The sequence below is a fragment of the Haemaphysalis longicornis genome, unplaced genomic scaffold (assembly GCF_048455015.1).
Source record: "Haemaphysalis longicornis isolate Haplotype H1 unplaced genomic scaffold, Haemaphysalis longicornis Haplotype H1 scaffold_3, whole genome shotgun sequence".
NCBI lineage: Eukaryota > Metazoa > Arthropoda > Arachnida > Ixodida > Ixodidae > Haemaphysalis > Haemaphysalis longicornis.
This window is the reverse complement of record NW_027526335.1, coordinates 177,440,155-177,457,198: the sequence shown is the minus strand read 5'-3', so window position 1 is coordinate 177,457,198 and position 17,044 is coordinate 177,440,155. Positions and strand designations below refer to the sequence as shown.

The window sequence follows — 17,044 nt, the reverse complement described above, 5'->3', positions numbered from 1 at the left end:
AAGCAATCGCTAAAAGAGTCTACGATCTCGAGAAGCTGCCGCTGTTGTTGTGCTGTCAGGTTGGGGTTCACGTCAACCTTTGTAGTTCTTGAGACATGAGTTGCGGTGGATGACTCCGCTAAACTGTGTAGCTTGGGACCATCGCTGACTTCTTCGAAGTAGGCGACGGCTGTATGTAATGGCAGATGCTGGTGTTCTGCGCTGAAATTCGTCAAGAGAATTTCGGTTCGCCCGTCAATAAGGTCAACCAAGCCACGGGCGGCGCAAACTTGCCGAGCGAGGAGAAGCGAAACGTTTTGCTCCACGATGCCACAATTTGCCGGTGCTCGCTGGCATTCAACGGTGACGAACATGCTGGCTTGAGGCGACAGCGTCACGTTGTCTTCGCAGATGCGGAGTGCCGATCTTGACTGAGCCTTCTCGTCGTACCGTGTTTGTGGGGCGGAAAATGTGACGACCAGCTCCCGTAGGTTTATTATTGCGCCGTACTCGCGAAGGAAGTCCAGGCCGAGTATAAGCTGCTTTGAGCATTCATGCAGCACAACGAAACAACCGGTAAATGTCACACCACGAATTTCGATCCTCGCAGTACACATGCCAATGGGCACCACGAGGTGACCGCCCGCTGTACGGATTGGCGAGCCATTCCAGGGTGTTGTAACCTTCCGAAGCTTTGCTGCGAGGTAGCCATTTATGACGGAATAATCGGCACCAGTATCGACTAGAGCGGTTACTGGGTGATTATCGACGAATACTGGAATGTCGGCGGAAATTATTTCGTTTTCATCAAAGTTCGTTATCTGGGTCGGGTGAGCTAAAGGAGTTCGTCGCGTCGATGGAGGCTCTGGACCTTGATACGCAGCGGCCTTGCCCCCGGAGGTCGCAGGCTTCAGTTTCCCCGACGTGGGCTCGGGGACCTGTTCCGAGTCTGGTCAGAACTGAGGGGACGGCCAGGCGAGGAGTAGCGTCGGGGTGAGGGAGACCTGGATTGGTGCACTACTCGAGGTGTTGAGGGTAGCTCGTTCACGGCCAGGTACTCCTGAATTTCCCGTGGTCGTTCCCCATAGCGCGGTCGCGGCGCATCCGGCGAAAACCCACGGAGCCCCATTCGGCGATAAGGGCAGTGGCGGATTACATGACCGTCTTCTCCACAATGGTAGCACAGGGGCCGGTTGTCAGAAGTGCGCCACAAGGCCGCTTTACGTTCCAGGCGTCTTGGTTCGTAGCGGGTCGCAGGGTTCAAGACGCGCTGAAATGGCTGTGGAGCAGCAGGCCAAAACACAGGCGCTACAGGAGCAGGAGTGCGGACCACATCAGTATAAGCTGACACTGGACGTGTCACGGGAGCTGCGGTGCGCAGCACATCCGTGTAAGTTGGAACCGACCGTTCGACTTCAGATGTTGGTGGTTCCACCGCTCGGCGCACTTCTTCACGGATAACATCGGCAATGGTAGCGACGGTTGGCTGGTTGCCTCCTCCCTGTAGCAGCTGTAGTTCTTCGCGCAGAACGCTACGCACAAGTTCCCGGAGGGATCTCATGTCGTCAAATGGTGATCCGCAAGCGGCAATATTCACTTGACGTCCATACTGCGTGGCGCGTTGCCGCAGCGAGCGTTCCATTGTGGACGCCTCTCGTACGAATTCGGCTACTGTCGTAGGAGGGCTTCGAGCAAGTCCAGCGAAAAGCTGTTCCTTGACACCACGCATGAGGTGGCGCACCTTCACTGCTTCACTCATTTCGGGGTCGGCGCGCCTGAACAAGAACGACATGTCTTCCACAAACATGGCCACGCTCTCATTTGGCTTCTGAGCCCGGGACTGAAGAGCCTGCTCTGCCTTCTCTTTCCGCTCCTCGCTGCCGTAGGTCTTCAGCAACCTACGCCGGAACTCTGGCCAGCTGGTCATCTTGCGCTCATTATTTACGAACCATATTCGAGCGGACTCTTCCAGCGAAAAGTAAACGTGGCGGAGCTTGCGACTGTCGTCCCAGTCGTTAAACTCGGCTACACGATTGAAATCGTCCAGCCAGTCCTCCACGTCCTCATAGGGTTCTCCGTGAAACGGCCGTGGGGTGCGTGGTGTGTGAAAAACCACCGGCGAGGTGGAACCGCTGCACTGGGTGGTTTGGCTGGCGGTGCTGGTCATGACGGCCCTTTTTCGAGTTGTAAGACAGCCGAACTCGGGTTCAAGGCCTCGCAGGCAGCGGCTCACCTTGTGGACGGGTGTTGTGTCCACTCCGCTTGGTTTGAAGATGACGGTTTCTTCGGGGTCGAAGTGCATGGTTGGTACCCAGCACACTCCACCAAAAATGTCACGGGGAAAATGAAACAGGAGAGTTTAATGGTGTAGACACACAGGGAGAAAACACACTAGGCCGCGATGCAGTAGCACTGGCAAAACAGGCAGAACGCGTCTCGATCCTCTTCCTCGTCTTCCTTTCCGTCCTTTCATACCGGCGCTATGACGCATACCCCGATGGGGGGATTGCACTGCGGCAATATATATATATATATATATATATATATATATATATATATATATATATATATCCCACCTGGCGGGCATTTTTTCTTCGCTTTCTTTCTTTCTTTCCAAATTCTTGATCTGTTTCAATGGCCTACCACAGCCTCCCCTTTGCTTTCCGATGTCGTCTTGACTGCCAATTCTTATTTCTGTGTTATATATATATATATATATATATATATATATATATATATATATATATATACATACTTAGAAATAATCTGGTAGTTAAATTGTTTAAAAATAATTCTCATTATTTCATAAGGGTTAGCGGCCTCTCCCGTACCCCTAGCCCGCATTTGACCTGCAAACCTGCAAATATTCTGCGAGGGGGGAGCTTCCCGCCCCCTTCCCTTTGCTTACGCCATGAAGTAATCTTCCGAGCCTGTTGTGAATGGACGCCTTGGCCTGGACTTATTTGGAGAAATTGAGTCTGCCACACGGATTCAGCGCGGGTTCGTCGGTGTCTAAGCGAGAAGCAGCGCGAAAGATTGGAACATCTTGTTAGTAGCGCACTTAAACACGGACAAACCACGGCGCTGACTCGCAACTGAATTTTTTATTAGAGCAGACACACATTTAAGTACTACAACCTAAAACCCATGTGACCACACATCATACATACGTCACAATCCATTGCGTTTTTCAATAACGTGACAGGAAAGAACAAATTGTGTGGATTAAAGCGAGTTTTATCGTTACGGTAGAGAGCGATTTAAACATTCAACCTCCCTTTCATGTAAATGCATCGAACGCACACTAAAGCACCCCACTCCCTTTTTTCTTGTATTATCATCATCATCACCAGCCTATCTACGCCCACTGCAGGGCAAAGGCCTGTCCCATTAATCTCCAATTACCCCGGTCCTGTGCTAACTGCGACCAATTTATCCCCGCAAACTTCTTGATCTCATCTGCCCATCTAACTTTCTGCCGCCCCCTGCAAGCTTGCCTTCTCTAGGGATCCACTCTGTTACCCTTAATGACCAACGGTTATCTTGCCTTCGCATTACATGCCCGCCCACGTCCATTTCTTCTTAATTTCTACTAATATGTCCTTAACACGCGTTTGTTCGCTGACCCGCTCCGCTCTCTTCTTGTCCCTTAATGTTACACCTATCATTTTCCGCTCCATTGCCCGCTGAGTCGTTCTCAATTTAAGTTGAACCCCTTTAGTGAGCCTCCAAGTTTCTGCCCTGTAGGTGAGTACCGGTAAGATGCAGCTGTCTTAGACTTTCTTCTTCAGGGATGGTAGGCTGTCATTCATTATCTGAGAATGCCCGACGAATGCACTCCACCCCATTCTTATCCTTCTAATTATCTCTGCCTCATGGTTGGGATTCGGAGTCACAACTTGGCCTAAGTAGATATTATCGCTTACCACCTCCACTGCCTCGCCACCTATCTCAAACCGATGTGCTGTCCCGAAGTTATTGATCATTACTTTGGTTTTCTGCATATTAATTTTCAGGCCCACGGTTCTACTCTGTTTGTCTAGTGCGGAAAGCATGCTTTGCAATTCGTCCACCAAGTTACTTAGCAAGGCAACGTCATCAGCAAATCTGAGTTTGCTGAGGTATTCTCCGTTAACCCTTACTCCCACCTGTTCCCAATCCAACGTTCTGAATACTTTTTGTAAGCATGCTGTGAATAACATTGGAGAGATTGTGTCTCCTTGTCTGACACCCTTCCTTATAGGTATTTTACTGCTCTCCCTATGGAGGATGATGGTAGCTGTAGACCCATTGTAGATATCCTCTAGTATTCTTACATAATGCTCATCTACCCCCTGGTTGCGTAATGCCTTAATGACCGCTGAGGTTTCGACCGAGTCAAATGCTTTCTCATAATCTAAAAAGGCTATATATAGGGGTTCAGTATACTCGGTTCAGAATCACCTGATTGATCGCGCGAATATGGTCCATTGTTGAATAGCCTTTACGGAACTCTGCTTGTTCTTTAGGTTGACTGAAATCTAAGGTTGCAGAAATTCTGTTAGCGATTATCTTGGTAAGTACCTTGTAGACGACTGACAGTAAGCTGATCGGCCTGTAATTTTTCAAGTCCTTCATGTCACCTTTCTTATGGATTAGGATGATGTTCACGTTCTTCCAAGATTCCGGTACACTTGCGGTCATTAGGCATTGCGTATATAGGTTTGCCAGTTTTTCAAGTACAATTTCTCCCCAATCCTTCAAGAGGTCTGCTGTTATCTTATCCTCACCAGGTGCTTTGCCCCCTTTCATTTCTTTCAAAGCCTTCCTTACTTCTTCGGTCGTTACTGGTGGGATGTCTATCTCCTATGAACTACTGTCTCGTTCGGCATTATCCTGGATGTCCCGGCTACTGTACAGATCCCTATAGAACTCCTCGGCCACTGTGACTATTTTATCCCTATTTGTGATGACATTGCCTTGCTTATCCTTAAGTGCATACATCTGATTTTTCCCCACGCTAAGACGTCTCTTCACTGCTTTCAGGCTACCTCCGTTCTTTACAGCGTATTCAATCCTCTCGATATTATACTTCTGTATGTCAGCTGTCTTACGCTTATTGATTAACTTCGAAAGCTCCGCTAGTTTTATTCTGCCAGCTGGGGTGGAGATTGTCATGGTTTGCCATTTCCTAATTAGATCTTTCGTCTCCTGGGAAAGTTTACCAGTATCCTGTCTGGCCATCGTGCCACCGACTTCTACTGCACACTCCGTGATAATGAGTGTAAGGTTGTCGCTGGCTTCCTGTGTCGTAAACACTTGTATTATATGCCGCGATAATTTCGCGTGTCAACTTGTCCCTGTGTACAGATAGTATCACTGTTTTCTGGAACGCAGACCCGCATTTGCACTCTGAAACGCGCTGAGCCACGTGCGAGCATGTGTTTCCTCCTAAAGACAGTTTATGTTCTAACAACCTAACATTAATACACCTACTTTTCTGCCCTATATACACATGACTACATGGAAATGGTGTAAGGTAGACAACACACCTTTTGCACGGTATAAAAGGAGACACATGCGTCACCCCGCAATTCCTTCCGGCGCCACGCGACAAGCCTTTGAGCTTTCTATCTACAGATCCACAAATTTTGCTCAGTCTATTGAATGCTGAAAAGATAACCTCCACACCAAAGCGACCCGCAACATTCTTAAAATGTATGTTAGGACGGGAATTAAGTGGGCTGGTTGGTGCATGTTAAGAACGTGGAAAACAGCGCGAATTAACGGGGCGCAGAGTAGAAGACACACACACACGGCGCTGACTAACAACCAAAATTTTATTGCTTTCAGGCGGCTTAAGTAAACATCTACAAAGCAATGGAAAGGGAAAGGAAAAAGAGGCGAAAGAACACAAAATGAACAAAGGTTCTTCTCAAATGAAGCGTTCACATTGATCGATAAATAAATCCCAATTATTGATGCGAAAGATACATGGTTTCATTTTCATACAATAACACATACGGTTTCCTTACACACTTCTCGTCCCTCTGACTGATGCAGAAAGCTTCATAGATTTCACGTGTGCGTTTGTCGGCAAATCTTCGAATGATTTGACCAGTGTGAAATCATACGAAGATATGCCAGCAAGATAGGCGACTAGTGTGTAAGCAAACCGTCTGTGTTACTGTGTGAAAATGAAACCATGAATCTTTCGCATCAATAACTGGGATTTATTTATCGATCAATGTGAACGCTTTATTTGACAAGAACCTTTGTTCATATTGTGTTCTTTCGCCTCTTTTTCCTTTCCCTTTCAATTGCTTTGTAGATGTTTACTTAACCCGCCTGCAAGCAATAAAAGTTTGGTTGTTAGTCAGTGCCGTGTGTGTGTCTTCTACTCTGCGTACCGTTAATTCGCGCTGTTTTCAACGTTTTTAACAATATTAAACCGTGGAACTATATCTGTGAACATAATCAAGTACCGCTGGAAGTTTCTTCTCCGCCGGTGCTCTATCGTCATGCATTGCGCATGTGCCCATCTTTGCCCGTTTTAGCAGCTTCTGTATCATCAGACGAATAACGTCACTTGGAAAACTGGCGTCTTTTAACCTTTGTAGCTGATTAGAAAAACCAGTGCGAATCGTTTCAAAACAGGACTTAAAGAGTGCCGACCGCAAACAAGAACAGTAATGCCGTTCTTGATCACTTTCGGGTGTCCTGAACAATATACTAGTATCCACAACAGTTTATTGGTTTTATCCATACCACGGGGTTGAACGAAAACAAGAAACTCATCCACAAATCTGTACACGTTTGTGACTAGGCTGCTGGCGTTACTTTGGGTGCATTTGTCTGCTCTTCCTAGGAAAATTGTGCTCAGTGCAGGTGCAACTCTCGACCCAGTACACGCACCGGAGAGTTGAAGGAACAATCTTCCTTTTCAGTACACAAACGTAGAGTTCAGGTAAACGGACAAAATCTCCAGAAAAGTACTTAAAACTGTCCGTGTTTAAGTGCGTTACCATCAAGATGTCCCAAATATACCAACTACCCCAGTTGTCACTTCTACAGCACGAAAGGTACAGACCGCCAGAAGAGCACAGGGTCACAACACTGACGAAGAAATAAAAATAAACGCTCGGAAAAAAAAAACAAATATATGATCGCTTTACAAGCAACAAATGGGAAAGAACAGGTGACATTTCAGACTCTACAAAGCTTTACAAAACTTTTTTTTCAAAAATACAATAAATAGGAATAAACTGGAAACTACAATAACAGAAACGGAGTTATCGCCATTGCCGAGCAAATCCGAAGGCGCATTCTCCCACACATTAAAAGCTGTACCATGCGAAAAATGTTATCTAGCCATCAATAAATACCGTTTCCTTCCCCGTGAGGGTGATGGAGGGTGCGCTGACGCTTGTTGCGCTGAAGATTGAGGATTAATTTAGGCACCACATGCGTAAATGCGCCGCTTCTACGCAGAAATTTTTTGGCGTGCTAGTTTCCATTGCAGGTCGCTATCTATGAAGTCGGTCGTGGTCTTCATTCATTGAGCGCTAAAAAGAGCGGAGGTGTGTACACCACAAAAGCGACAGCAGCGTCACCACCGATGGGAGTTTTCCATCCTTTAACCCTAACACTGACACTACCGTAATGATTTGCATGCGGCTCTCGATAGTCTTTAAGTCTAAGTTAGTCTTCGTAACCGGTTGAACACATTTCTCACATCTGAATACTTTATGACGGTGAAGAAAAAAAAAGGCGCGAAGGAAAGATTGAACGGCAGTAAGAACATCGTGAGGGACGCGCACTTCGATCGAACAACTGCTCAGACGATAACAGTCAGCAACCATACAAAAGCAGACAAAAGCGTAAAAACCATGCCTTTTATTGCACCGCCATAAAAATACGCGCGCATGAGAAGGGTGCTTCTCGAAGGCTGAATGAAATTTCCGTGCATTAGCGCCTAGCGTGACCTGTGGCTGTTTCGTCTTGCACCGTGTGTCGCAGCTAATGTCCCTTTGGTTATAACGAGAGAAAATCGCTAAAAATAAAAGGCCGCAATAAGTGAGCGTACAGGCATCAAGACCGTACTCCAAATATATCAGCGGCACGTAGCTTCTGGTCGAAAACACCTGTATGAACCCGAATCCTGGCTAGGGTACTTTGAAATATGCGTAAAACAATAGGAACTATAGAGATCCTTATAAAAAGTATAGAACTAACAAAGTGCGTTGTTAATTAAAAAAGTCCTTTGAATCAAGCTTAGTACATGCCATGTCTCAATCTTGGAAGCGCCGAAGTTTGTTTGTCTTGTGTGCATGCGTTTATCTTCTACTGTCGAATTCAGCCCACAAGTGCTTGCAGACGTCGCCAAACTTGTAACATATCAGCCCTTGGGCACAGGTGAATGGCAAACTCATCTTGAAGCATGTCCAGAAGAAGGTCCGCGTCGTGGAAGTTATACGCGCGCACCACCTTGCCATTCCTCCTAATCGTGAAACGGCCGTTGTTCAGTGTCATCCAGGCGTCCCCTTCCGAGCGTGCGACCATCAGCTTGGTGCAAAGCTCGCTCTCCGGGTGCGTGGTGAGATACCAGCAGATCGGTGCGCAGTCAATCCATGCTATCGGACGCGGTTCCACGTGGTAGAGTACGAAGCGTCCTACGCGGGAATTGGGGACGGATAGCTCGAGGACGCCGCTGTCGCCTAGGGGTCGCAGTTGCGCGAAGTCGGCATCGACGGTGCTGCTGGCTGTAGAGACGGCGTGTGGGACTTGTACCAGGAACGCAACGTCTACGAGGAAGGTGCCTTCTTGAAGAAGCACTAGCAGGACGAGGTGCTGGTCCATGGTTGCCAGCGGTGGTGTCGTGGCTGGACCGCCAGTTCGCACACGTGCTAGTCGCAGTTGCAGGCGGTAGCCTAGAGCTAATAGCAGACGACCAAAGAGAGAGTTGAGCTCGAAACAGAACCCACCTCGGCCGTGCTCCACTACCTTGGAAAACACGACGTCAGCGTCCAGGTCGACGTCACGAACCAGTAGTTGGTCGAGGTTCTCGAATGGGACTCTTTCGACGTGTGCGGTGATAAGCGCGTTCAGCGTGAACAGGTCTGGTCCGTATGGCTCGTAGGGCATCCGCAAGTAGTTGATATATGCTTGCGTTTGGCGAGGAGTCAGCGGCTCAAACGGTGGCGAGGCCGGTGACTTGTGCTGGTCGGGGAAGTCCCTGTTCGTGCTTTTGGGACGTCCGGCGAGCTTCATGGTGCGACTTGCTGGAGACCTCGTTGAATTAATGACGGATGCACGGGAACAAAGTGGGGATGCATTTGTCGAGGCAAAGCAAAATGGGCCACGAAAGCGCGTTGTTTTTGCGGAGCCGCAAGCGTGTTTCTTTTTCTAAAAGCAGTCGTAAGGAAGTCGTACACCCTTCCAAATTTTTAATAATATCACGGGAGCGGCGACCGATCGGCATGCCAGTGCCTTATCACGGTGTCCAGCGGTGAAGTAGGTGAGCGCAGGGGCACGCGCATAGAACTGGCTGCTGCATGAGTGTTCTGATAGGCTGTTCTCCTTAGAGCAGCACACCCCCTGCTTTCCTTATCCGCGAAAGCCGCTTCGCTAGCCACCAAAGGTAGCGAAGGAGCGTAAACGCGCCTGACGCACTCGCCGGGTAAATGATACGGAAGAAAAATCGAGTGCGCATTGGAGATGCGCATGTGCTTCAAATAGCCCTGGTTCCTCATAAGTAAAGTCGCGCAGAAGCCAGGTTGGGGGTACATCGCTCTCAAGGAAACAGTCTTGGAGGCGATGCTTGCACAGGAAAGAGGCCGCCTGCGCGTACGCTTGCCTATTTCGGTGCTGCGCACCGTGATAAGGCGCTGGCATGCCGATCGGTTGTCGCTCCCGTGATATTTTAAAATAAATGAAGGAAGCTCGGACTATTGCGGAAGACTTGAAAGTAGCGAAGCTGTACGCAACAGTAGCGTTTTTCATGTTTTTCGCCTCACGGCGTTGTTTAAGTCTCGCCGCTGTTCGAAGGACCACAGGAGGAATGTATTCCTCTATCGCACACGGTTCTGCGCCGCACGTGGCCTCGTGGCCTTCCTCCGTGGCGCGCGCTTATCGCTGCGGCGGCGGCCTCCTCGCCTTCCTTCGCTACATCGCGCGCACGGGTCCCCGGCACGTCTCTTTTTCCTCCTCGCCTATCTTTCCCCCGTTGCCTATCTCTCCCCGTTATCGGGCTGCTGCTTTGAGCCGGGCGCTTGCGGAAGGGGGTGTTTTTTGACCTCTAGCGCTCAAGGGCAAAACTGGTCACCCCGGGAATACTGCCTGACGTAGCGTAGTGTAGCTTCCTCTACAAAATTTGGGAGGGTGCTTCTACTGCTGCTGACGGCTTGCACTCCCTTCTCATGCGGGCCAGACTGTAGCGCACACGGGCCTGTCGTGATGAAGATGCGCGTTGGCTGACGGCAGACTTGGATGCATTTCAAGGGGTACGAAAAACTCGCACGCCTTTAATCTAACCAAATCTTTCTGCGCGCCCGTATGCGTAACACACGTGTCATACACCACACACGCACTGCATCGTCTACTTGCTGACATGCTATTATCACTGTTGCTAAGGAATACATCACTTCGAACAAGAGCTATGCGATATGGTGTATACGGAAGCTGGTCGATGAGTAGTAACGTCTGCTGTAGTTCCGCGTTTGTTTATACGTGCAATTTCGGCGCGCTTTCATGCAGTGGGAAAACAGTCAGGTAACAGATGACTGAAATATTATGGCAAGATATTTGGTAACAAGCTCCGCATACCTGCGTATGATCATTAAGGATTCCATCTATCCCAAATGATTTCTTTGTGTTATTGTTGAGAAGCAAGTTTAGAATTTCTTCCTCACTAATTTAAATGTCCTTCATTGGGGGATATCAGAGGTATATAAAAGTGCGAAACTGTACCATTAGCGTCTTAAATACGGACGATACAATGTCGTTGAAGCTGTCTACCGTAATATTGATGTTCTAATCCACATTGACGAGTTGTACCTTGCCAATAAATTAACTTAGCGCCAACAATTTCCGGGTTTTCTGTAGGAAATTTATTAGTGCAGTGCTATAAAACCTCTCTTTACTCCCAGCAGCTTTTAACTTTAATTGTTCACGTAAGTATTCAATGAATTCATTATATTGTAAGGTGTGGCTAGTTAAAAGGCTTTGGGTTTCCATGTCGTGTTCATTTTTGTGGTTATGATTTATCTCACCATCCCGAGAGTTGGCTTTCTTAGCGACAGATTTGCGGTGTTGAGGGACACATTGCGATTACTGTTCGGCAGTGCTAGAACGCAAAAGGTCCGTATTGGCTCCACACTGATGAAGTGTTAAAAATTGGTCGAAGGACTATTTTATGAAGTCAACTGCTAGGTTTCATTAGGAATTTAAAATCTGCAACGAACTTTGTGAAGCAGAAAGAGATGTGCCTGCAGTTAAGTTTAAAGATAACAGAGACATGTTATAGCCAGCCGAGATATCTACAACCTCATAACAAACAAGGGAAGGTATCGGCATGACGATCGAAAAACCAAATCAAGCGTTGTGGACGTTGTTACGCATACGCGGTATTTCGCATCCTTTACCACCTTGACTAGGTCATAACACAACGCAAGCTCTATAGTAGGCGTTCACAACTGGCGTCTTCTATCGGTTGAAAGGGAGGACAAAGCAATCGATCCGACGTAAATAAATTAACTCGGGAGAAAAATGTTCTCACCTTGGTGCAGGTGAGAATCCGCAAAATTTCTAAACTCCACCAATGCTCCTATTGCGCAAACGTTTGCGTTCTGTGTGATGCAGTAATAGACGTCGCGCAGTGTTCATGAGCAAATTGTGGTACAATTTGATAGAATTGGCGGTAATCGCCACGATAAGCAAGGATTGCCCTTATTTTGCATAAAGTCTACACACACCGCGACTGGACCACCAAAAGACGCGCTAGTGGCCGCGATTATGATAAACACAATTGGTGTCTCTTTGGAAGACGGTGGCCGGTAACGCCATTGTCCTATATTGCTAATCACAAGGCGTTCCCAAGGGTGATAATGGGCTTGCTTGGCCTGCAAGCCTTTCACTTTCTTTACCTCGTGCGTGAAAGTCGTGGCTTGGGTACGTTGTTGAGGAGTTGAAATTCGTTTCCTAATGGCAGTGAATGACCATTCGGTGACTTTGCGCTTTGGCAGCGGCTACCGAATGCCAGCCAGAAAGGCCCAGATGATGCTTCAAGTTGTGTCCGGCGTGCCCATAGAGTTTCTTACTATATACACTAGAGAGGAATCTGGCGCTAGCGTCTATGCGGCTCATATCAAGGCCGTCTGTGTAGTAATGGGCCGCCAATTACACTGTGCGCTCGCCTAAGTTCCGTCATTCGGTTTCATTGAAACGTTTTAGTGGCCGTATATTTGAACACACTGCCACAAGAACGCAAATAATGGTGTGTTATTTGATAAATGGAAAATAAAACAGGCTGTTTTAAAGCTAAGAAAAAAAAAATAAAACGTATTTTTGCCGGAACGATTGTGCCTACTATTCTGGAGGCCAAGCTGGTACGTAACACCAATGTTAATGCTTTTAAGGAAACTCAATAGAGACTCTTATTTTATAAATTTTGCCATTATTTCAAACACTACGCTGTTTGAAGAGCTTGGGAATGAGCGTGCATACGAAAACGTCGCGTTCGTGGTGAACCGGTGTACCGACCGTCAGTTACAGTTTAATAAAGCTTGTTGCTGAGCGAGTTGGTTCATACCACAGAGTTTCTTACAATATACACCAGAGAGGAATCTGGCGCTAGCGTCTATGCGTCTCACATCAAGGCCGTCTCTGTCGTCATGGGCCGCCATTACATCAAGCGCTCGCCTTAGTTTCGTCATTGGCTTGGATTGAAACGCTTTAGTGACCGCAAATTTAAACAAAGTGCCACAAAAATTCGAAGAATAGTGTTCAATTATGTAGGTGGAAAATAAAACAGGCTGTTTTAAAACTAAGAAAAAAAGAAGTAAAGCCTATTTAGGCCGGAACGGTTGTGCCTGCTATTTTGCGGCCAAAGTGGTAGTTACGAACAATGTTAATATTTGGGGGGAAAACTCATTAGAGACTCTTATTTTATTAATTTTTCCATTATATCAAATAATAAGTTGTTTGAAGAGTTCGGAAAGTTTTTTGAGTGTGCCTATGAAAACGTCGCCTTCGTGGTGAACCGGTGCACCGACCGTCAGCTATAGTTTAACAAAACTTTGCTGCTGAGCGAGTTGGTTTATACTTGAAGAAAAAAGAAAACGTGGCGTTAAACAGGAGGAGACGATGACAAGATAGGACGGATACAGGCGCCCGTATCTGTCGTGTCTTGTCTTCGTCGAAGTACGTTTTGTTTCTTTTTTTCGTGAGCTACAAACTTCGCGACGGCATGTTACCCGCTCAGTCATACGCCCTTCGACTGCGGCATGACCAACGTCAGGTACGATCACGCACTGCCTGCTGTTTCACCGAACACGGCTACCACAGAACAGAGAAGATTTCGGCTTCCTCCTAGCTCGTAGACGTGTTAATGCACAGTAAAGAAAGCAAATCCCCAAAACCGCTTAAGAATCCAATTGTCATGCCAAGCACAAGCCAAAAGCGAGGAAGCGGGAGCTACCGAAGGCAATGCAAGCGCCCTGAAGACACATGCGGCGGTAAAGGGTGTGGAAAAAGCCCATTCACCTTTAAAATACCTTAAAAAGCGCCCTTAGCGGTCATTGTTGAAAGTGAAACTGCTGGCTTCTCAAGTGGTCTTGACTTGTTTTGTCTCGCCTATATTGGTGACGGTCCAGCCCTGGCGCTTTATTTATTTAAAATAGCTTACATGCCCCTGTTTAGGGCATTGAGTAAGGGGGGTAACAAAGGAAAGAGCCACAGATCATTCATCACAAAATCACGAGTTAAAACAACATCAGAACAACTTATGACGACAAGGTGAGAAGACCAATGTGAGAACGTAAGCGAGTTGCGTTCTTACATTGGTCTTCTCACTTACTACAACAAGTTTCTTCCCAACATGGCTAGCCTGCTCGCTCCGCTCTACGACCTGCTAAGTAAGGATTCCCGCTGGGTATGGGGCCCGAAACAGCAGGAAGCGTTTGACAAGTCGAAGCTCGCACTGCAGCAAGCCAAGATGCTAACGCATTTTGTTCCCACCAAGCCACTGCGCCTCGAGTGTGACGCGTCACCGCACGGCATCGAGTCGGAAGAATCGACAAGCCGATTGGGTTCCGCTCGCGAAGGCTGTCTAAGGCGGAACGAAATTATTCGCAACTCGAGCGAGAGGCGTTGGCGTTGGTGTTTGGGGTTACAAAGTGTCGGGACTACCTGCTTGGGCGATCTTTTATACTTGTTACAGATCACAAGCCATTGGTGGGTTTGTTCCGAGACGACCGCCCCACGCCACTCATGGCCGCGGCCCGGATCCAGCGTTGGGCTTTGCTGCTGGGAGCCCATCAGTACAAGATCGAGTACAAGCCCGGGCCTGACAACCAAAACGCGGACGCCCTCAGTCGACTTCCGCTGAACACCCGGAGGAAGTCACCGAGGAGCTTCCAGAGTACGTGCATTCGTTGCAACAATTTGACAACACGCATCTTTCGTCACAGGTGCTCCGGCAGATGACTTCCAAGGACGAGCTACTCCAGACAGTTCGAACTTTCATACTCAACAGCTGGCCACGTGACCGGAAAGGATCCGATCCGCGCTTGGAACCGTATCTGTCAAGGAAGTTGGAGCTGACGGTGGTTCATGGTCTCGTGTATTGGGGTCATCGAGTCATCGTGCCGGCTGCTGCACGGGAACAGATGCTGGATCTGCTCCACGAGACTCACCAGGGGGCCTGTGCAATGAAGGCGGTCGCTCGTACGAGTGTCTGGTGGCCACGTTTGGATAGTGACATCGAACAAATGGCGAGTAATTGTCCCTCGTGTGTACAATTTCGGCCTATGCCACCGGCGAAGCCACCTGTTAACTGGCCGACGACGCAGGAGATCTGGTCCCGGCTGCATGTTGATTTTGCAGGGCCACTGAACGGCATGATGATTTTGGTGGTGGTGCATTCGCACACCAAGTGGATAGAGGCAGTCACCATGCCGCACGCCACGACCGAGGCTACTATCACGGCGCTGCGCGAGATCTTCAGCCGGTTAGGTATACCTAGAACGGCGGTAAGCGAAAATAGAACCCAGTTTACGTCCGACGCATTTGCCAAGTTTCTGGCTGGAAACAACGTCAAACACTTGCGTACGGCACCCTACCACCCGCAATCAAATGGCCTAGCTGAAAGGGCCGTTCGGACCATTAAGGACGGTTTAAAGAAGCTTCAGGTGGGCAGTCTACCTACGCGTTTAGCGAAGCTTCTTTTTAACTATCGAAGAACACCCCAGGAAGACGGACACTCCCCGTCCCAGCGGCTCTTGGGATACCAAATTCGGTCGCGCCTAGACACCTCCTCCGCCTGTGTCTTTTCCGTTCTGTACGCAGGAGGACAGCGAAAGTACGCCTGGCCCCGGTGACTCTGTCTGGGCACGCAATTTCGGCGAAGGAGAACGCTGGCTTCCAGGAACTCTAAAAAGAACCACGGGCTCCCGCATGGTCACAATCCAGACGGATGAAGGTGAGCGGCAGCGACACTTGGATCAAGTTCGCCCACGTCAGAGCCCAGCCAAAGTGACGAAGGCCTCTTCGAAACAAGCAGCGTCGGTTCAAGAAACAGCGTTGGTGCCTCCTGAGGAAGAAGCGGCGCTGGCGCATCCCGTTTCCGGTGAAGACAACCTGGTTCCGCAACTACGACGATCTCGCCGTAAGAAGAAACCAATAGACCGTTATTCACCTTAAGGGTGGAAGATTCTTGTATTCTGACGTTGCAAACTTGGAGGCTTGATATCGTGACGTCAGTACCTCACGTGGTTTTTCCTTTCCTTGAGCCAATGCTGTAAAAAGGCGAGGCTCACAAAATAAAGCGTTCACTATTACGGCGATCTGCGTGCTGTGTTGTTATCGTCCGGCCACCCTCAGTCCCCGCTGGCCCAGGCGGGATAGCATGCACCAATCAGTTTCTGCAGTCTGGAGTATGCACAACGGAAAGATAACAGGAAAAAAAAACGCAGAACACACTCGCGCGCGTAAAAAGACATTTCCAGCATGAAATGTTCGTACTCAGGCACAATGTGCGACACTGGCAAAAAAAAAAGAAAGAAAAATAGAAAGCCCAAGCTAACACAGATTGTTTTGGCCTTCCAGCAGAGAAAAACAAATTGGAAGATTAAAAAAGGGATACAGGACATGGCAGAAAAAAATGCGAAAACAGCGGTAAGACCTTATTGTAAAAAGAGAGTGAGCAGTAATTGACGGAAAGTATTGTTGTCTGATACTGATGCGATGTTGTCTGGAAGATCATTCCACAAACGTATGGCGCGAGGAAGAGCGGATGAGTTGAACGAATCAGTTGAGCCATATAACCGCGTGAAACTGAGGTGATTATGCAACCTACGTGAAGTAATGGAAGGAACATCATGGTGAAGTGGGGTTTGTCTGTTGCTGTATACGTATTTGTGAAAGAGGCAGAGAAGGGAAATGTCGCGGCGAGTGCTGAGCGGCTGAAGTGAAAGGTTGTGCTTAATTTGAGTTACGCTGCTGTGGTAGTCATGATTGCGTGAAATGAAACGGGCCGCCCTATTCTGAATCGCTTCTAGCATGTTAATTAAGTAGTTGTGGGGAGGGGACCATATAGAAGCGGCAAATTCTAGCTGTGGGCGGACGAAGGTTTGATACGCTAGTTGACGGACGTGAGGCGGACAGCTATGTAAATTACGGCGAAGATATCCTAATGATTTGGAAGCCTTTGCGCTTATGGTGGCAATGTGGTGAGACCAGGAGAGCTTGGGAGTGAGATAGATTCCAAGGTACTTATAAGAAGATGCCTGTGTCAGTGGGTGGGTATTGATAGTATAGCGATAGTTAGAAATGTTTTGCTTGCGCGTAAAGGAGATTAGTTTGCATTTTT

At 48.2% G+C, this 17,044-nt stretch overlaps 1 protein-coding gene across 1 annotated transcript; it reads right to left on the bottom strand.

Moving 5' to 3' along the window:
- Positions 1-8,313: 8,313 nt before the first annotated feature.
- On the bottom strand, positions 8,314-9,228 carry LOC144175557 (arylamine N-acetyltransferase-like). Its single transcript, XM_077704625.1, has one exon. The coding sequence runs from the start codon at positions 9,226-9,228 to the stop codon at positions 8,314-8,316; it is 915 nt and encodes a 304-aa protein (XP_077560751.1).
- Between the last annotated feature and the right edge of the window lie 7,816 nt (positions 9,229-17,044).

Excerpts from the sequence above, each read along its gene's own strand:
- LOC144175557 (XM_077704625.1), bottom strand. The coding sequence starts at position 9,228 with ATGAAGCTCGCCGGACGTCCCAAAAGCACGAACAGGGACTTCCCCGAC.